Consider the following 21,950-nt stretch of genomic DNA (forward strand, 5'->3'; position numbering starts at 1 on the left):
GATCGGCATCTCGAACGCAATAAAATCAAGCACTACATATGTCCTGGAATGCAGTAACTGGATGACAAGCGCAGGTCTAACATATATACTTCATAGATTACACGGAGAACTGCACCCGGAACGCACAAAGAAAGACCTGCACTCAGAAAGTTTCAAACATACTCGTGCACTATACACTTGGAGATGGGAGCATCACACAAGAGACGGTCACGAGTGAGAGAACATACACGAACGCTGATTCCGTATGCTTGTACATGCACAACCAAATAGATGTCTTGCTCACTAACAGAATGCGGGAGTCAAACACATTTATAACCAAGATAACGGGACGTGTAAATAAAGGATGATTTTCTTGAAAAGCTGCCTTGTCGCATGTGTCCGGACTGTGCTTTTCTCCTGCAGTAGTGAATATAGTGATAGGGACACCGTTGCAACAAATAAAATAAATAACTAAATTAATTAATAAAAGGACGACTATTACAGGCGGAAAGACGAGTGAAAAAAACAACTGTCAGCCCTTCCACTGGGGTGGAGATGGAAGACCAGCGAAGCTGTACTATGGTGGGAATTATGTATTTCTAATTATGACTATTAAGATGTGATGGTGTAATTGGTTATTTGAACTATTAAAGAATGAGAGATATATACGATCCGGTGGTTTTCATTTATTCAGTGACCGCAAGAACCATGGCCTTATGGTCGCTACAGTACACCGCCATAGGGTGTACGGCAAAGGTTGGCAAGTTCTTCATAACCACCTGCACTCCCCATTGCATAATTTGCAACGGACAGCACTCCACGTACAGCTCTAACTGCAAATATCGTTTCGTTAAGAAGCGCAAGAACCCCTCTGCAAACAACGCAACCAGTAAGCACACCGCAGGACAAGCCCGCGTTTCATTGACATCGGCCAACTCCATCACCACCTCTACGCCCACCTCTACCAACACCGGGTCTCAACAGAGTGGTTGTGGTAACCGCTCGATCTCCAAGGACCGGTCAGTCTCCTTTCCGCCACTGCCAAATACGGGAGATGGAGGAGGGGACCGACACCAAGCACACGCCAGCAGATCCAGATCAAGATCCCGGGACTCGCGGAGAAGCTCGCGTTCTCCTTCCGAGAGACGTTCGAGATCCCGCTCGGCCCGACGTCGAAGATCTCGTTCCACCGGGAGGCCAGCCACTACGACACAGCCGCAGTCGTCCAGCGGCCAACAGCAGCCCAAGAGAGTGGCCTGGGACCAGGGGCCCCCGGGCTCTACCAAACCGACGGGACCACCAGCGGCCGCATCAGCGGACCCCCAGGTGAGGGAGCTGGCCAAAGAGAATGCCCTTCTTAAGAGCAATATCACCTCCTTGCAGTCCCAGATAGCGCAATTAACAGGCTATATTCAAACACTAGAAACAAAAGTTAATAACGCTATGTCCCCCACATCCGCCTCTTTCAATGCACCCCCCCCTACCCCGATGCAAACTGAAACCTGCACCATTCCCTCGACCAGCAATAGCGAGTCAGGGTCGGCGCAGAAAGCGGCCAGTAAACGCAAAGCCGCCTCTACCACAGCGTCACTACATGCAGAAGCCGACATCACCACCGCGGTACACGAGGCGGTGCAGGAGGCTATTATCTCCCTTGAAAAAAGGCTGGAAGCCAAGATAGTAGCCCAAATTAATGGTTTACAAGAAACTCTGCTGGCCAGAATGCCAGACACTCAACCTAGCCGGACCGCCTCGGCTCAGCCGGGCTCCCAGCCCATACAAGAGAAATAACCATCATGGATACTGAACATACCAAACTTATGGTGTGGCAGTGGAACTGCAGAGGCTTCCAAAAAAAGAAAGGCCATCTGCAGCTACTTATTCAACACGTGGGCAACAACCAACCCACACATTTTCCTGATATCATAGCGCTACAAGAGACAAATTGCAACGTAAAGCTCCCTGGCTACAAAGAATATAACCAGCTGGGAGCCTCTTCCCCCCCCTGCACAGCCATCTTGGTGCATCGTAAACTGACAGCTGTGCAGCATGAAATTGAATGTACCAGCATTCAACACACTCTCGTTGAAATCCTGCCCAAGAAACGAGGGGACATGGCTCTCTTCATCCTTAACATTTACAGCTCACCCAGAGACAGGGGAGCCGACTTCTCTCCCATATTAAAGAAAGCATCTTGCATGGCCAAAGACGCTCAACTACTCGTCACCGCAGATTTTAATGCCAAACATCCCGATTGGGGTTACCCCAAGTCGGACTAAAGGGACCAGACTATGGGGAATCATTCAAGATACAAGGTTTACTATCCTCAACGATCCACAGCAACCTCCGACAAGGGTCGGAAACAGCGTATGTAAGGACACATCCCCTGATCTTACCCTGGGCAGAAATGTGACGGGAGCCAAGTGGGAAAATATTGGATTAACGGTAGGCAGTGACCATAACATCCTAGTCACAACAGTGTTCACCTCACCTAACAAACGAACCCGCACGGCGGCACGCATAACCAAATGGGATCATTTCCGCCAGTATCGGGGGGAAACAGCCCCCGACACAATTCTTGACCTCGGAGAATGGATTAAGACCCTAAAGAGCGACGTCACAACCTCAACGCAGGAAATGAGTGTGGAGAATCTGGCGTCTACAGATTCTCGTCTCCTACACATGTGGGAGGCACGAGAAGGCCTCATGCGAAGGTGGAGGCGGCAACGGCACAATAAGAAACTCCGACGACGAATCGCGAAGTTAGAACGCGACATTGAAACTCATGGCACCACGCTTGAACGTCAGCAGTGGGAACAAACATGTAGCAGTCTGAATGGTCAAATGGGCGCCAAAAAAACGTGGCATCTATTACGCCATCTACTCGACCCTAACAGCACCAAATCCGAAACCCGAAAACGTCTTGAACGCATCATTCACCAATACCCGGGCTCGGACGAGGAGTTGCTTGACGAACTGGCCAATATCTATATCAATACCCAAGCCAATTTAAATGGCGGTAGTAACACCAGAACAACGCTACCAGAATACCGGGGAAACCCTAACCCCCAACTCGATGCTGATTTTTCAGATACCGAGGTTTGCGCGGCACTCCATAGGCTGCGCACAACATCGGCACCAGGTCCAGATGGAGTGACCAACAAAATGCTCCGCAACCTCGACTCGAAATCAGTGGGGGCTATTACCAAATACATGAATAAATGCTGGAGATCCGGCCAAATACCTGCAGAGTGGAAGCACGCCAGGGTCTCCTTCATTCCAAAACCGGGCAAGAAACTCGAGCTCGGCAACCTCCGACCCATCTCCCTTACCTCTTGCCTGGGTAAGCTGATGGAGCACGTTGTGCTCTGTCGCCTACAAATTACGCAGAAGAGCACAACCTTCTTCCCCCCACGATGCTGGGCTTCCGTGCACATCTTTCTACCCAGGATGCCCTCATCCAGCTGCACCATGACATCATCAAACCAGACAGTGGCAAAAACACCAAAGCTCTATTGGGACTCGACCTTCACAAGGCCTTCGACAACGTGAAGCACTCCTCCATTGTCAGCAGTCTAGCCGCGCTACAACCTGGAGAGCGCACATACAATTATATCAGTACCTTTCTCTCCGACAGAACGGTTGAGCTATCGGTGGGCTGCCTCACTTCCCAGCTGATCAAACTCGGCGACCGTGGCACCCCTCAGGGAGCCGTTCTCTCACCATTTCTCTTCAACCTCGCAATGAGGTCACTACCCCACAAGCTGGATGCAATCCCGGGCCTGCGCCACACACTTTATGCGGACGACATCGCGCTATGGACGACCACCGGGTCCGACGGGCAGATAGAGGAGACCCTCCAGAGGGCCGCGGACGTTGTCGTCCAACATGTGGGTGACGCAGGCCTCAAGTGTTCACAAAGCAAGTCTGAATTGATGATCCTCCGACCTCCCGACCTACGAAGAATAAAATCTCCACTACCGATTATCAACGTACTGGTTAATGGTACACCAATACCCCAAGTGGAGCACATTAGGATACTTGGCCTCATCGTGCAGAAAAACCACTACAACAATATCACACTAGACCGCCTTGCCATATCGGTAAATCAGACGGCTCGCTTGATACACAGGGTAAGCGCACGCAGGCAGGGCATGAAGGAGAAGGAATTACTCCAGATCATTCAGGCCTTTGTCGTGCCGCGTTTCACGTACGCTTTGCCATACCTACAACTCCGACAAACCGAACGCGATCGCCTAGACCGCCTGATACGCAAGGCTTATAAGACCGCCCTGGGACTTCCCCGTAATACCTCAACAGAACGCCTCCTCAGTTTGGGCCTACACAACACCCTGGAGGAACTCCTAGAAGCGCAAAGGACTGCGCAAATATACCGGCTTCAAGGAAGCAGGACGGGTCGTTGGATCCTGGACCGCATTGGCCACAGGGTTTCTCCCACGCGCAATGACCCTGCCACGATTCCGCCAGAAATTAGGAGGAAATTCCTCATCAAGCCAATGCCAAAGAACATGTTGGCCGGCCACCACGATGAAAGAAGAAAAGCGAGAGCAAGGACTCTCCATAAAACTCACGGGTCTAACCCGGAAGCGGCTTACGTAGATGCCGCCAAATACCCAACCAATAACAACTTCGCCATCAGTGTGGTCTCTCTTCCCAACAACCGGGACTGCGAGTCCCGTCTACGCACAGCATGCTCGCTGAGAGCCCCCAACGCAGTTGAAGCCGAAGAGGTCGCCATCGCACTTGCAGCAGCGGCAGGCTTCACCACAATTCTGAGCGACTCCAAGGCCGCCATCAGCAACTTCACTCGTGGCATCGTAGCTCCTACAACGCTACGACAACTTCACCCCCTTCTCTCTTCTCGTTCTCAATTTCCCCCCGAGTATGGAAGCGGGGAGGACGATGACGACGCAGAGGTTTTCGCTTGCCCCATCGAACTTGTATGGGTCCCGGCCCATTCGGGGAACCCGGGGAACGAGGCTGCCCACCAACATGCTCGAGGATTCGTCCACCGAGCGGCGGGACAGGCCTCCGACCTGGAGGACTCGAATAGGGAACCTTTGACCTCCTACAGTGACATCACCACCTACTATAGAATCACGAGACGATCGAGACCACCACCTCACCCTAAATTGACCAAGTGTCAAGAAATGACCTGGCGTCGCCTACAGACGCATTCGTTTCCTTGCCCCCAGATCCTCTCCTACATATACCCGGAGCTAATAGACCCCCACTGTAAGCTATGTGGAGAGATCGCCACTCTCAACCACATTATCTGGGACTGCCGGAAGGACCCTCCCCCCCACTCTCTCATGGCCACTCCCTCATCCCGGGCATGGAATAATATCCTCGCCGGGACCAGCCTGGAGGATCAGCTCCGGGCCGTGGACAGAGCCGGGGAGGTGGCTGTCAGGCATGACCTGACAGACTACCTCCCCCCTTGAACGACACCTATTGTCGAATAAAGTTGTACCTACCTACCTACCTTCATAAACACGTCACCAACGCCACTGGCGTTCGGTGCGAACACCGGCAAAACGCCGCCGCCGTCGACAACAGTTCCGCGTTGTTTGTGTGACCGCACACAACCGCTGTCAAAACGCTTACAGCGTTTTTGACAGCCTCTGTAGCCGGCTACAGAGGCCGGCAGGGCTGCGCGCATGCGCCGAAGTGGGAGAGCGGGCACTACTGGTGTTTATTATACATAAGGAAGAGACGCTTAATTCTGCAGCCCATCAGGGAGCACGGCGCAGCATCGTAGGGGAGAGGGGGAGTAGGAGGTAAAGAAAACCACGCACAGTCTAGGGTGCCTCGATGCCCTCCTCGCCCACCGCTCCCCTTCCACTGGGAAGCACGTGGGAAGTCGCGTTCGCTCCCCGTGAAAGCGCGCGTCTCTCGCCCTCACGCGCTTTCACTCGCACATACAGCATACAGCCAATGAGAGTTTTTTTCTATTGCCGGACGCGACCATCGAAGAGCGAGCCCTTCACAGCTTCGCTGTAAAAGTCAGTAATACAAGACGTATTTCAAACATCTATTGTGGCGCACCTTGTGGAAATCCTCGGGTCCCATAACCGCCGCACGGGCAGCGAACGTCGCGTCAAGCGCATGCGTGCCAGGGAGAGTTGGGAGAGGGGAAACTTTCCTTCTGCGGGCGGCGCGCGGGAATCGCAAGCGCATGGCCTCACGGCCTCCCACCCCACCCCGGGCCTGACCGGCCTGGCACAACACCCCTGCAGACTCTGCAGCACACCAAGGCCTTCCATCTCGGCCTGATTCGTGCCGCCTATGCCTGCCGGTTTTGCTTCGCCCAGCCATGGCGACTCCACTCTATCCCTTCTTTCGCTCCCACTTACCCCTCCCCGTTGGCGCTGAGCCGTGCTCCCTCAAGGGCTGCAGAAGATAGCGCCAACCTTTCCCTTTCCCTCAAGAACCACTTATCGGAATCGCAAGCGCTATCAGCGCCACCGGGTGGGTCACGTGAGATCCCGCTGATATCGCCCGGGTCTCTTTGGTCCCCAGCAAGCGGCGATGGCGGAAGTCTCCGCCGCCGCTCCCGTATTCCCGCACGTGGTTAGTCAACCGTGTTCTTGCCGCTGCAAACGCCGCGGCCCCCCCGTATTCCCCAGTTGGTGAGTCGGAAGCCCTTCTTTACCTAGTGTATTATTCTCTTCGAGGGAACCCTCAGCGATGTCAACTATATAGCTAGCTGGCCTGCTCGAAGTGTTAGTTGCAGTCGTAATAAATGCTTTCCGAGTGTGCACGTGGTTGTCGTCTATTGTTTCCTCGAGCTTGTACCGGACCGCGGTTGATGCGCAGGCATGCGCCAACCGCGGGGCTCGGTGTGCCGAGGCAGAGGGCCGTTGGCATTCCCTCCATATCCCGACAACCTATAACCACTGTGGCATTAGAAGAACTGTTAAGCCCGTTTCACATGGTGCGATTTTGTCTGCGAATTCGCACGTGCGAATTCGCAGCTGCGGTAAATAGGCCGCCGGACCCTTCGTGCGTGCGTTTTTTCGATGTTCGGCGTGCTGAACTTCTCTGCGAAAAACGCAGATGCGGTGGTAGCCACTGTAGCGGTGCATGGAAACAGACGACCAATAGTAAGCGGCTCGCTCATACGTCATCGCCAGTCAAAATGCTTAACGAGTATGCGAAAAAAATGTTGTCGCAGTTTCACCTGAAAGGTGAAGCATCAATTGCGATAGCAAATTTGTAGAGAGCTATATACGGAGTAGTGATATTAGCTTTATCAGCTGTATAAACTTGGACATGCAGCAGCACCGGCAACGCGCAGAACTGTTGTCGACGCCATCGGCGTTTTGCCCGCGTTCGCTCAAAATGCGTGCGGCGTTGGTGACTGTTGCCGGAGCCTCTGATATAAATAGGCACTTGGTGCCGCAGCTAAACGTCACCTCCCTTCCCTCCCCTTTCCCCCCTCCCCCACGGCCTCTCGCGCATTTGCATGAAGGTGCGTTTGCTCTACATATATGGTGATTGTAAAGGAGGAAAGAGACGCCTACTTCTGCAGCCCTTAAGGAAGCACGGCGCAGAACGCGCGTTTGTTCTCCGCCGTGCGTTCACTCCCCGTGAAAGAGCGCGTCCCTCGCGCCCTTTCACTCTCACATACAGCGTTCGGCGGAGCGCGGCCACGATTTCATCTCCATTGACGTCATACGGAACCTCACGGCGACGCCGACGGCAGAAATCTGCTTTTGAGTGTCCATATAATTGCTATCGCAATAAAACGCAGCTGCCGTAGATCCATGTGAAACGGGATTGCGAATTTCGCATCTGCGGAAATCGCAGCTGCGAAAAACGCACTGCAAAATCGCACCATGTGAAACGGGCTTTAGAGTTTCACAACTTCTAAATAAAGGTATTCAGCAAATGACGCCACGGTGTGAGACTTTGCACTGCGAAGGCTAATGTGCAAATTTTCCAACATGCTTCCATATCCCGTTTGCAGCGCCAGAAGCGGAGGTCCGCCTTCTCGCGTCTCATTAGAGAGTTTTACTCTCTATTATTGGAACACTTCGTTATATGCGGGTTGGTCCGTACCGAAATGTTGGACGCATCGAATAAACGTTCCCGTTCCCGCGTTCTCGAACTAGGCCCTGACTTTATTACAAGTAATCCCATTTATGGACCTATAGCTTGACCGGCATACACTGGCTTGGTGTTCTTGGGTAATTAAAAATGTCGCAGTTTCACCCGAAAGGCGACGCATCAATTGCGACAGCAAATTAGTAGAGAGTTATACGGAGTAAGGATAGTAGTTTTATCAGCTGTATAAACTTGGACATGCAGCAGCGCCAGCAACGCACAGAACTGTCGTCGACGCCGTCGGCGTTTTGCCCGCGTTCGCACCGAAAGCGCGCGGCGTTGGTGACTGTTGCCGGTGCTTCTGGGGGCGGCTCGGAGGACACTCGTCGAGCAGCGTCGGAAGTCTTTACTACCTCCTCGCCTCGCAATGTTTTTATATAATTAGGCCTTTGGTGCCGCAGCTAAACGTCGCCTCCCCTCCCTCCCTCCCGTCCCCCCACGGCCTTTCGCGTGACGGAAGAAGTCGCATTTGCTCTCTCTCTCTCTCTCTCTCTCTCTCTCTATATATATATATATATATATATATATATGGTGATTGTAAAGGAGGAATGAGACGCTTAATTCTGCAGCCCTTCAGGGAGCACGGCGCAGAACGCGCATTTGCTCTCCGTCGTGCGTTCGCTCCCCGTGAAAGCGCGCGTCCCTCGCGCGCTTTCACTCGCACATACAGCATACAGCGAGCGGCGACGATTTCATCGCCGTTGACGTCATACGGAACCTCACGGCGACGACGACGACGCTGACGGCAGAAATCCGCTTTGAGTGTCCATATAATTGCAATAATAAGAGTGGTTCTGTGTCTTGACTAACGTTGCACGTTGGGCTTGTTGGCGCCAAACGTGTGTGTTGTCTGTGTTCTTCCTCTTGTGTCCTGTTTCTGATGCGCTACGCCTTTTGCCTCGATCATTGTGTCTTGAACTGGTGTGCTCTTCTGAGCGTGCGCTGTAGATTTCAGCTTTTACAGCAAAGCTGTATATGGCTACCCCGGCAAATTTTCTGCGTCCGTGTGTGTAAACCGTCGCGTCAACAAAGAAAAAATTTCGTCTCCAGAGTGTAATTTTGAGGTCCCGCGTAACAGAATTATGTTTTCTCGTATGTTCAAATTACAATTCGATGCTATCATGTATGCAGGTTGCGTGTAAGTCATACCTTACAAATTTTGTGACGCACTTTGAGAAATTGAATTATAGTTCAATAACGCACTTGCGCCAGGCGGTGGGTCTGCTATAATGAGGATTCATAATGCAAAAAAGGCAAGGCGTGCAGACACGGACACAAGAGAAGTGGACAACACTTCTCTTGTGTCCGTGTCTGCACGCCTTACCTTTTTTGCATTATGAATCCTTACCAACTAGCTCAGCTTTCTGTCGCTCTAGAATGAGGATATATGCTGCACTCCGGCACACCTGCGTGCGCGCGTGACGAACGCGTGTACACGACATGTATCTGTCCTTGAAGAGTGTGCGCTCTGTCCGTTGCATCGGTCGCGCAGAGTGTGCAGCGACCGTAATCGACATCAGGGCAATACTGCAAAAACATTACAGTGACAGTGAAGTTCACTTCGCGAACGCGGGTTACGCTCAAGCGGCAAGCGTTTACGGACGCCGCGAACGTGCACCGCGTTGTCGAAGCACCAGCGGAAAGGGCGCGAACGAGGTCGTGACGCTACATTGATCTCGACGGTGCGACACCTCGCGGTGGTGGCGCTTGTGTAACGTCAGCAGCAGCTTCGCTGTACATACACTTTCACAGGGTGGAATGGAAGCGGAATTTTTTTGTGCGACTTTTCGGGTCATTTGTCTGGTTAGCGATCACGGAGGAAGTGAATTGTATCTATGCTGTTACCGCTGAATTTCAGTTGCAAGTGGTTCCTCATAAGGCGCCGTCGGAATTTTTTGTTATCCACTGGATGTCGTAAAGCGTCGTCTTGGGAGCATTCTACCACAATAATATTTAATGGTCTAACCGTAGCAAAGATAGAAGCAGATGAAATGTTGCAAGGCGATTGTGCAAGAAGGGTATACCTGCCCTCCCCGCATCAGTCTCTCGCTATCTCTGATCCCCATGCAACCAGCGTCCGCAAGCGAGACATTCCTCGATTTCTTTCTCCCATATCGGAGTCAGCAGCCCACACGTCATTTACGTCACGAGGCCCGCCTTATTTTTACCATGACGTAGTAGGCGAAAGCTAGCTGCGACGTCGAATTCTCTGCTAGCGAGGAGTCCGGCTGCTATGAGAATAAGAGCGCGTGGGCTTTTGTTTGAATTTTAAGCTGTTTTCGTGGTGCACATTAACGTAACGTACTTGCATAGACGAACGTCACCGCATGATTTATGCACTTGTCGGCAATCCCCAAACCTAGTTAGAAGCTCTTTGTGATCTCGTATAGACGATCCCCCCGTTTTGTAGTGCTCGTCCTTGCGCGCGTTTTCTCCTCTAATTCATTCATCAATTTTTACAAACCAGCCAAAATGACCGTCGACAACTACGCTTAGCAAGAGCTTTCAGAAGCTGACAATCGTACTCGGGCCCATCTCTGCGTTCTTTCGTTTCTCTGTGACGGCATCACGTTCGAATCATCTCGGTAAACATTCTCAAACCGGAAACCGTTGAAGCCCGCAGCCGTCCGCGCGTGCCGAACAGAAGAGTGCGACGCAAGGGCACTATACTTGAGTCCTTTAGACAGGACGTTTAGCCGCTCGACTCCCAGCGCGCCGTACACGTGTGCGCTCGGCAAAGCGGCAAGGGCACGGTCCGTCACGCCACCTCAACCGCCGCGCCCAAGACATCACGTCCGCCTCGCAGTGAAGGCTCATATCAAATTCGAGGGCCAGATCGATTTCGACTGCGCGGCCAGGCTATACACGCCACCACCTCTTTCCACTACCGCCATCGCAACGGCTCGACGCCGGGCACGGAGCAACCCCGGGTCACGTGCGGGCCGGTTACACTACAGCCCAGCGCTCGCACCAGTTGGCCTAAACGCTCGCTTTCGCAGTTCACGCGTCGTGCGAGGCCCAAATCGGTTTCCGTCGCGCCGCTAAAACTGTGCAGCGAGGGAAAAGCCGTAGTGCGTGCGTCAGGTTAATCAGGAAAGAAAGCGCGCCGGCCGGCCGTGTTGACGTCGTCTGCTGTCGAAAATAGAAGACAGACGACGCTGCAAAACGGGCGCCGCGTCGATAGAGTTCTTTCATTAGTGCTCGCTTAGAGCGATATAACCAATAGGTGCTTAAGTTTTACTTCTTCCTACTGCGTTGGCTCACTTTAATTATAGCTCTCGCAACGCTGAACAGTTTTAGAAAGACATGCTGACGCCTGACGGGTATTGAAAGCAACCCCGCGGTACTGCCCTCACGTCGCAGCTCGAAGCTCCCATAAAGGGTTTCCACACCGGATCCACGTCATCTATAGATTTCTCCATCGAGACGATGATCAAATTTTTTGACCACGTGCACGCTCGTGAATCCGCTTACACGCACATAACGAGAGCGGAAGGTGAATGCTAATTAACGACCTCTTACGAAGCAACCTTAAATACGGCGGTGCAGCTTAATTATTTCAGAATTCAGATTAGCGTTTTCTGGGTAGCGTTAAAGCGTGCGCCTGCCGGGGCTGTTCTTAAACACTATATATTCTGGAACGATATACATGGTGGTGGTGGATGACGATTATTGAACACAGTTGTATAGTATACAAAAACAAAGACAGGTGCACTAACAAGCAGAAAACAATTTTTATACCGTGCGGGCAAACATTTTTTTTTTAATGAAACAAGTTTCATTATAAACGAAGCGCACAGCGTTTTGCTTAGCGATGACGGCGTTTAAATCGCCGTCATCACCACGCCACCACCATCACCACGCAAATCAAGTTCACGGTGGGAAAAAGGCTTGAGATCTACAATCAATCATGCCCCGATTTCTCCGTCGCCGACTCTGTTGCCCTTGGACCTTCGGTACCTTATCAAACCAACCGGTAATCGACTCTACGCATGTCACACAAGTCCACACATCTCTCTAATCTCAGCTATAATAGTATCGACTAGAATAATAACAAGCTAGAATAATAATATATTTTCCAGCACGGTGTAGGTCAAAATGGCTGATTTCATCGGATCGTCGTTATGTCGTCTCCTCCTGCAGACAAGCTACGGTGCAGCGCACGTTTTCTTGCGGTGAAGTCAGCTTTCCGGGGAAAAAAATGGAAAATTTGTTTCCATTGCAGGAGATGGCTCCGTCATGGTCCGCGCTGAGACCCGGGCGTGTCAAATAAGGGTCAGGAGAAATACTCCCGAAAAAGAAATTGTGGAGATCCCACGCAGTATGGTAATCTATCTTATGCGAACCATTTTGCAGGTATACCTGGCTAACCAGCCTTGTTTGCGTTTCCGCAAAACGATAAACTGTTCCTGCAAATTGAGCAGTTGTGTGTCTGTGTGATGGAAGCACCACGACAACAACCACTTTGTTCTAGATCGTATGACGACAATGGCATGTCCTCTACGTCGGCCGTTCTGTGTGAGCCTATACGACATGGCGATCGTTGGGTTCTACATCTTTAGTGGACGAGCGTAAGCGAGAGAAACACGGACTGTGGCGTCATCAGCCACAAGGTGTTAGACAATCTTACGCACTAGCGACCAAAAACGTTTACGGACCACGGGATCTCAGAAACGCTAAATATTCAAGCAGCCTTTAAAAGTAGCCAGTAAAACCGTACATCACAATGTTGTTCGCATATACCCGTAGAGGCTGGAAATGTGAATACTAGGCTGCGTTTTGAGGCTGCGGAGATATTTAGCTTTTTGTCAGATCCCTTGGTCCGTAAACTTTTTGGGTCGATAGTACATATGGCTATTTCATGTGGCGTATGTTCAAACAACAATGGCATTTGTACTTCGGCGAAGAAACTTTGGGCGATCATGAAGTCTGTACAACGTCGCACAGTTTCTACGTATCGTAAGCTGCTATGAGGCGTTAAAAGTGGGTCGGTCCCGGAGATGGGGCAGTCTAGCATGGAGCCTCAAATCGCGAGCTGTCAGCTGTCACAAGAAAAAAAAAATTAAATGAGCCATTCCACTTTATGAAGGTGGATGACCAGCGAAGCTGTTTAGCGCACGACACAGAGGTGACACAAAACTTTGAACGAAGGTACGCACATAATTATTGTCCTGATCGGTGGTCACCGTGACGATAGGTACGCGCACACATTCGCGTTTCACGTCTGTTATTAAATCAGTCCGTCACGTAAGACAATGGATAGCTCATACTCCCTTAAGCAATGGCTCATACCCCCGTAAACGCGGCCTCCCCATTACGACGACAGAAGAGAAGTGAATAATTGTACGCTGGAAGGATGAGCGGAAACGGAGCCAGCTGTGGAAGAAGACGACGACGCTCGCGCCATTGCTGATAATGATAGTCAGTCCGCGCGAACGCCATGGCCTAGCCATAGACAGCTTGGCTGTAAAAAGACGACAAAGTGGCACGGGGTGCACTGTTAACGAGGCAAGCGTGTGTGCGATTGGAGCCGAAGGAGGCCAGGACAGGCGTCCAGCACGCCTGCTGTTTGGCGAGAGCATTGCCCGGTACATAGACCATCGTATAGCCGCACAAACTGTTAGCTGACCACCAACGAGGAGCTGGTGAAACACGAAGTGAGAAACAAAAATTGCCGATCACTGGCTGAGAAAACCGCGCAAAGAAAGTGTCATCTATTCGTGCACGATACACGCAAGGATAACACTTGTTTTATTATTGGTAATTACGTTTCAAAGCAAGCAAATATCCTTCTATTATACTTTGCAAGGATTAGCGATTCGGAATCGTTTAGAAAACAATTATCACCATCGTTTTCTTAGAACGCCGGCCACAACTTTTTTTTATTTTTCTTAGTGACTCTGGTGTTCGGTTGCTAACTTGCTAAGCACGAGGTCGCAGGATCAAATCCCGACCACGGCGGCCGCATTTCGATGGGGGCGAAATGCGAAAACACCCGCGTACTTAGATTTAGAAAACACCCATGTACCTAGATTTAGTTGCACGTTAAATAACCCGCAGGTGGTATAAAATATTCCGGAGTCCCCCACTACGGCGTGCCTCATAATTAGATCGTGATTTCGGCATGTAAAACCCCATATATTATTTTTTAACTCTGTACCTACAGTGTTATTTAATATTGCAGTGTTTGGCGACTACTTTCGCACTTTGATGACTTGGCTCATTTTTGCCTACTACTGTATATGGATTCTACTTTTCCATCTTCATCCTACGTAGCCTAGTTAAGTTCGTTCCGCTTACGTTTTACTTACCGGATGCATATATATATATATATATATATATATATATATATATATATACAGTTTCGGTCGGTCTACCGACCGAAACTGTTGGGTAAATAAACCTAAGATAACCGCGAAGTTGTGCTTCTCATTTCTCTCTCTCTCTCTCTCTCTCTATATATATATATATATATATATATATATATATATATATATATATATTAATACTTGCTCCGGGTTCCCCAGTGACGCAATGCTCCTACGGGAGCCTGCAGGGATTCGCATAAATAAGTGTGCAAACGTCGTCGCACGTATATAATCTCGCATTTTGAGCAGAACACGATTCTGTTTAAATTAGCTGCTGTGCACGCAACTCAGCGGCGGCAGTAGCAGCAGCAGCAGAAATTAATGGGAAAATAAGACCGAGCACCTCGTAATGCAGCTTCGAAACGACTTCGACCGCCTCGTAATCAGATTGCAGCCAAAAGCGGATACGAGACAGTGCGCCGGATTTCGCAGGTCCGAGTAAGCGCGCAGGCGTGTACTGACGTCACACACATTCGCGTTCAAGAGCTTACAGCCTAAGAGCTACCAAGGTCGAACTATAAATAGGTCGCCAAGCTTGGAACGAAAACCGTGCCAAAACCTATTGCCAGAGACGTCACGTAATACAGCACGATTGAAGCGCGACCAAAGGTAAGGGGGAGGCAAGCACCGAAACAAGGAAACCTTTGTGAAAAAAGTTGTCGCAGTTTCACCTGAAAGGTGAAGCATCAATTGCGATAGCAAACTTGAAGAGAGCTATACGGAGTAATGATAGCAGCTTTATCAGCTGTATAAACTTGGACATGCAGCAGCACCGGCAACACGCAGAACTGTTGTCGACGCCGTCGGCGTTTTGCCCGCGTTCGCTCAAAATGCGTGCGGCGTTGGTGACTGTTGCCGGAACCTCTGATATAAATAGGCACTTGGTGCCGCAGCTAAACGTCGCCTCCCTTCCCTCCCCCTCCCCCCCACGGCCTTTCATGCGTCGGAAGAAGGCACGTTTGCTCTACATATATGGTGATTGTAGAGGAGGAAAGAGACGCCTACTTCTGCAGCCCTTAAGGGAGCACAGCGCCGAACGCACGTTTGTTCTCCGCCGTGCGTTCACTCCCCGTGAAAGCGCGCGTCCCTCGCGCCCTTTCACTCGCACATACAGCGTTCGGCGCGCGGCGACGATTTCATCTCCATTGACGTCATACGAAACCTCACGGCGACGGCGACGGCGACGGCAGAAATCTGCTTTTGAGTGTCCATATAATTGCTATCGCAATAAAAAAAAAGAAAAAGTTCAAAAATGTTTCATCAAGATATTGCCAAAAAAAATTTCGTTTGAAATAATTTTGGTGTACTAAAACAGGAAATGTTCATTTTTTTAAATTCTATTTTACAATGTATTAGTTGGTTGTTGGTGACCCCTACCGAACAGTGTTTCTGGCACAAGAAATAGCCGGTCTGTGATAGCTTATACTTACAGCTATTATGTAGTGCTAAATGGCATTGCTTTGGACGACCGTAGAAAGTGGTCGTCTATCTGGGGTTTTACGTGCCAAAACCAGTACTGATTATGAGGCACGCCGTAGTGGAGGGCTCCGGATTAATTTTGACCACCAGGGGTTCTTTAACGCGCGCTACAACGCAAGCACACGGGCGTTCTTGCATTTTCGCCTGCATCGAAATGCGACCGATCGAATCCTGCGGCCGGGATTCGATCCCGCGACCTCGTGCTCAGCAGCGCAACGCCTTAGCCACTGAGCCACCGCGGCGGGTACCTTAAGGTCACTGAACCCGAGGTACCCGTTATAGGGGTCCCAACCTCAATGTGCCGACAGCCGCCAGCTCCACTTCTTCCCGTATCGGAGAGCGACGTCACCATACATCAGGTCGCCTGCACCGTGATGCCGTGGCCTTTGTTAAATTTCTCCTTGCGTCGCCGTTGTTTTGCGATGGTTCGGTGGAGCCAAGGTGCTCGGTACTGTTGCGAGGTGAACTGCCACAACAGTGACAAAAACATCCGGGGCCTGTAGCCGCCTGTCAAGTTCTACCGTTTCCCGGGTAAAAGGTATGAAAACGAACGCAGGCAGGCATGGATAACCGCCGTCCGTATATATAGAATCAAGTCGGTGATGCGAAAGTTCGCCATTTTCCTTAATGCTCGCTATTATTCGCGACGGCGTTGCTGCTTCACGTTAGTTGTAGCTCAGCCATGACAGTTTGCTTGTGACGACGATAATATCGCTGCAGGTCTACTTCAACGTGCTTTGAGTGGCGCATTGAGCGTCAGCTGATTTGCCCGTGCGACGCACATTGTGCTTTTTCGGCTCTCGGTCGTTCTTTAAAACCGGTGCAGCACGGGCACTTTCGCTCGCGATCGAGCCCGACACGGATAACATTTTTCGATAGCGATGAAGATTGGTAGCTGTTGCACGGTCCGACAATCCGGGTCGAATTGGTAGAATCACTCAGCAGTATACATTGCAGACGACAGCCTGTACTATCGCGATCTACTGGATTCGGATCGTGCAAAATCAAAATCATAATCGGAAGTGCCCGTATAGAAATCCGGATTGTACTCGTCAGCGCTCCAAAGTGCCTGAGTGACGGGGGAATAAATTAATCGTGGGGTTTCGACACCTCAGGTACGTCACAGTCATTGTGTCGCGCGACGCGATGGTAAAATATTCTCTCTCGGTACTTGTGAGGCGGTTTTCCACGCGAGTTTCTTCATGTTTTTTTTTCTTTTTTTTTTTTGATGAATGCTTTGCAAATCGGCATGTGAAAGCCAACAAAGCGCGACTTACTTGTCTCTGCCAACAACAGCAGTGTTGCTCTTTTGCATATATACATGCCTGGAAATATGTACAATTTCATGGGCGGGTGTCGATCCTTCGTGTTTTCGAGGCTGTTGTGGCACTGAACGGCACGCTTGCGCGAACAAATGCACGGGAGACGCAATCTGGAAGCCCGTATATGCTCCCGTACACAACACGCCTGCGCGACCGCGCTTGCCTGGCGACTTCTTATTTGATATACCGCGAGCTGCGCAGCTCAGCAGGGTCCGTAGCGCCGTTTTCAGAGCCCAGGTTGGGAAGTCTATACGCGCGTCTGTCGCCGCCCGTGAGAATCACGGGAGAGAAGGTTTCCAGACACAACATAGTTTTGTCTGTGTTAGCCCTGTGTTAGTGTTAGGCGCTGCGTCAAATGACAGTCGACTTCGTACACTCGCGTATACTGATCTCCGTGAAACAATCGGGCAGATGCTCTTCACATCAGGCGATACATCCATTCTAAGAAAGTATCCAAACACGAGAACGCGCGAAAACTATCAAAAAAGACGCAGCGTGCTTAAGCACACCTTCAATTAATCTTTTCGGTAAAGAGGTAGAATTTTCCATAGGTGTCCGCGTCCAAGACTGGGCTTTGACACTTGATCTGAAATCACGTGTACTCCCTTCCACTTGTTCTATGTGTATTTATATTCCACGCGCAGCGTGCACGCAATAAGCATTAGTTGAAGGTCAACGTTTCGTCTTTTGTGTTCTCAATTGCTTGCCCCGTCCTTCGTGCTGTCATATAGACATCGATGTGTAGTACCAAGCCCACGTCAACGCTCTAATTACGTGCGTGTTTAACGTGCGCACCGCTTCTATATAGACGGAATAAAAGAATGTAGACACAAGACAGGCACCGGTAGACTTCAGTCCAGGGGTTACGAATAACAGAGACTCGTCGTTTGTGGTGTCGCGAGTTGCACAACGTCATCGCTGTCGCAATGCACGCTGGTAGTTGTACTCCATACTGCGATGGCGCACGGAGAGCGTGTATACGGGACGCAGAATGCACCGAGCCTTATTGATCGTTTGCCACGTTTTTTCATCGGTGCATCGTGGTGGTGTAGTAAAGGAATAAACAATTGCGTTCTTGCGTGCCGCAATGAAAAGCTAAGAAGAAAAAAAATCAATGTTTGTTTTTTCGAAAAGACAACAGCTGGCCGCAGGAATGCATGGCTAAGGAACTAAATAAGCCGGACAGTCAGGCAGGGGAAAAAAAAGTTACTGCTCTTTAGGTTTACTTGATTCATTGAAAGATTGCTGATGGTCCTAGTCGGCATGTTGTAAAAAATGAGCAAAATGTAACAAGGCATGGGACGTGGCACTGAGGCATATATGTGCCACAGCAGACGGGGTTATGCTGCGTAAGACGCGAAAATATTCCTATACGAACAAACGACAAAACAGGAAAGAGCGGTTTCAGTGATATGCCTGCTGCTCTGGATGAGTCGTGTAAACATCTCTAAGCAAGAGAGGCGGTGACGGAATGCAGCAATGACAGATAATATTCACATTCGAGGCACGCGAGCATTTAACCTGAAGCGCTGCTCATATGCGTATATACGGCCGGTCTCGGTCGTCGTAAACAAGAACGGAACACGTGTTGCTCGACCGGCCCGGCTGGCTGCACTCATTTGCTGATCGATAGTGCTATAGCTATACATCTCCGACCATAGAACATATGCTAGAATGGTTTTAATGGGTATACACAAGGCGGTTTCCTTGAATGTCTGGCGTTGGTTGATAGGCAGCGCTTTGACTGCATGCATGCAAGACTGCGTGTGCATATATAAAGAGCATGCCTCGCGCCATAAACAAATCGCAACCGCTCTGACACAACAAATAATTAACAACTTCGTGCTCGTACATATGAGTGACTCAAATAGTTCGCTATAGAGCATTTCCAAGCTTTCTTCAGCGAAAGAAAAGTATAGAGGAAAGCATAAACAGCGCTTCGCGTGGTCGGTGCACGCATAAACAACCAGACATTTTTTATAAATCGCCCATTCGACTGGTCATTTCCGAGCATTCCTGCAGAAGTCGACTAAGCTTTATCGCGACAACAAGCACGTTGTAGCGAAAACCATGCAACACAGCTGTTTGGTTGTTTCACGCAACTATGAGCCTTGAGGGCGTTCGCGGAAAATACCAGTCGAATAATGCATAAAGCTTACCGCTTCCTAGTGCTGCGTATAACGTCTGCGATACTAGCCGTTGTAAAAACACGTTCTTTCTGGCAAAACGTCATTACGGAAATATGCAGAGGCGACAAGAACCGGCCTGTTGTATATATATATATATATATATATATATATATATATATATATATATATATATATATAGAACGCGAGTGGAGACAACCAAATAATGTGACCGATTAACGCGCGCTTTTGCAGACTGTGCGTCGAATTTAATGACTTTGGCGAAATGTATACAAATCAGGCGATTCATGTGGACAAATGCTGTAGGATAATATTTCGCAGGTTAATGCGGATATATAACCTGGGATATCCATTTCTTTAGTTTTTTTTTTTTTTACTACAGCGCGCATAGGGGGGCGTACACTTACATGGCGCGTACCGCGACTCTGCCGTCGAAGCAGAGCGCACGATGCTTCGCGTCGGAGCGCTACTCGGACAAGACACGGCGGCGACCACGCGCGGAAGCGTATACAGCGCGCAGGATGTCGCGATATGGGCGAGTCGTTGCCGAAGACGCATCGAAATAGATGGGCCTTGATCTGATCGCCGCGGCGTGCCGGTCGCTTCCTCAAGCTCCGTCCGCAGCTGCGCCCAGGGCCGCATACTTTGAGTGCGGCCGCATGGGTGCATTGACCCGCACGCGTTCCGCCACAAGATCGCTCCTACCCCCCCCCCCCCCCCCCCCTCTTTTACAGCGAAGCTGTTATTAGGCTAGGTTCCAGTAGATTGCGTCCGTAGAAAACCGGCAGTGTAGTGTACAACAATTATAGTGCGTAGCGCCAGCTCGTGGCGTCTCGTTCGCTCGGTATATACCAAAATTGGCATGCAAGGGTACGAATGTATGGCTAACATGACTGATAGGTCATGACATCAATAACATCAGATTCTCATCAGTTACGTCACGATTAACGATAATAAAATCACGTGTGGCGCATACCCGCATTGGATATGCGGGTATGAGCCAGGGGACAAGAAAGAAAGAAAGAAATAAGAACAGAGATAGATAGATAGATAGATAGATAGATAGATAGATAGATAGATAGATAGATAGATAGATAGATAGATAGATAGATAGATAGAAAGGAGGAAAGAAAGTAAGAGATAAGGAAAGAAAGAAATCACGTGTGGTGCATACCCGCATTGGATGATACGGGTATGAGCCAGGGACAAAAAAGAAAGAAAGAGAAAGAAAGAAAGAAAGAAGGAAGGAAGGAAAGAAAGACAACAACGAGGTTATGTGTATTTGTCTTTATTCAATCAATTTAGCAACTAACCATATATAACTCAACATAATTATAAACAAGTACAGCTTCGCTGGTCTTCAATCTTCACATATAGTGGAAGGGCTCTGATTTTTTTTTAATATTTGGCGCTTTTTGATGATTTTATACCACAAAATGTGATTTAGTCGCGGAAGAGTTAGCGCAAAACCTATAGTATGGCGTTTTTGATATTTTGGAATGAGATTCCCACCTGTGGAAAGTTCAGAAAGCCAATTATGTAGTTAATTAATATAGTAATTATGTTAAATCAAATAACGTATTATAGTTTTTTTATACATATGTATTCTCCACGGCCAGAAGTAAAGGTGAACGAGTTGTACTAACTTTCCTTCGTGTGTAAATGTGTTGGGGCTTTGGGGGGTTAAGCTTTTGGCACATTTGCTTACCTATACACTGTCTGGAACAAATGAACAACCACCGTCGCAAGCACACGCCGTCATTGGAGAAGTCTATGAGCTGCTGCAGAAACACGCACTGGATTTGCTGACTGTTGACAACTAAAGTTTGTGACGGAACCATAGAAATAACGACGTCAAGTATTTTACTGAACTGTGTTCACAGGGAAACCACTGTCCAAAGGCTTGGTATAATTGCCCTCATAAGCGAGTAATTAGCTTCAAGTGTTGGTGCGACTTTCTCCGCGCCGCATCACGAGACTTGTTTAATAATAATAATAATAATAATAATAATAATAATAATAATAATAATAATAATAATAATAATAATAATAATAATAATAATAATAATAATAATAATAATAATAATAATAATAATAATAATATATGAGGTTTTACGTGCCAAAACCACCATCTGATTATGAGGCACGCCATAGTGGGGGACTCCGGATTAATTTGGACCACCTGGGGTTCTTTAACCTAAATCCAAGTACATGCATGTTTTCTGCATTTCGCACCCATCGGAATGCGGCCGCCGTGGCCTGGATTCGATCCCGCGACCTCGTGCTCAGCAGCCTAACATCGTAACCACTGAGGAACCACGGCGGGTGAGACTTGTTTAACCCTTTAATATAAAAAGGAGCTAGCGTTAGGAGCAAGCGTTGGGGTCCCCCCTGGGAATTCTAACTTCAGTTCCATTGATCATGTGGACATACATAATGCCTCACTGGATATTTAACTGGATATATATCCAGTTAAAGAAACGAACACGGCGGCGTAAGAGGATAGATAGATAGATAGATAGATA

General features: G+C 49.5%; 1 protein-coding gene across 4 annotated transcripts in view; it reads right to left on the minus strand.

Moving 5' to 3' along the window:
* Nucleotides 1-21,950, minus strand: part of LOC119449562 (fatty acyl-CoA reductase 1) — an 86,351-nt gene that overhangs the window by 24,709 nt on the left and 39,692 nt on the right. Inside the window, exon 1 of one of the 4 annotated variants that reach the window (XM_049665302.1) lies at nucleotides 17,234-17,580. The exons of the other annotated variants lie outside the window; for them this stretch is intronic. Coding sequence (XP_049521259.1) covers nucleotides 17,234-17,303 — 70 coding nt within the window. The 5' untranslated portion in view covers nucleotides 17,304-17,580. Of the gene's footprint in view, nucleotides 1-17,233; nucleotides 17,581-21,950 lie in introns of those variants that run through there. 4 annotated transcript variants of the gene reach the window in all.

Source organism: Dermacentor silvarum, chromosome 4, assembly GCF_013339745.2.
Source record: "Dermacentor silvarum isolate Dsil-2018 chromosome 4, BIME_Dsil_1.4, whole genome shotgun sequence".
NCBI classification, from domain to species: Eukaryota; Metazoa; Arthropoda; class Arachnida; order Ixodida; family Ixodidae; genus Dermacentor; species Dermacentor silvarum.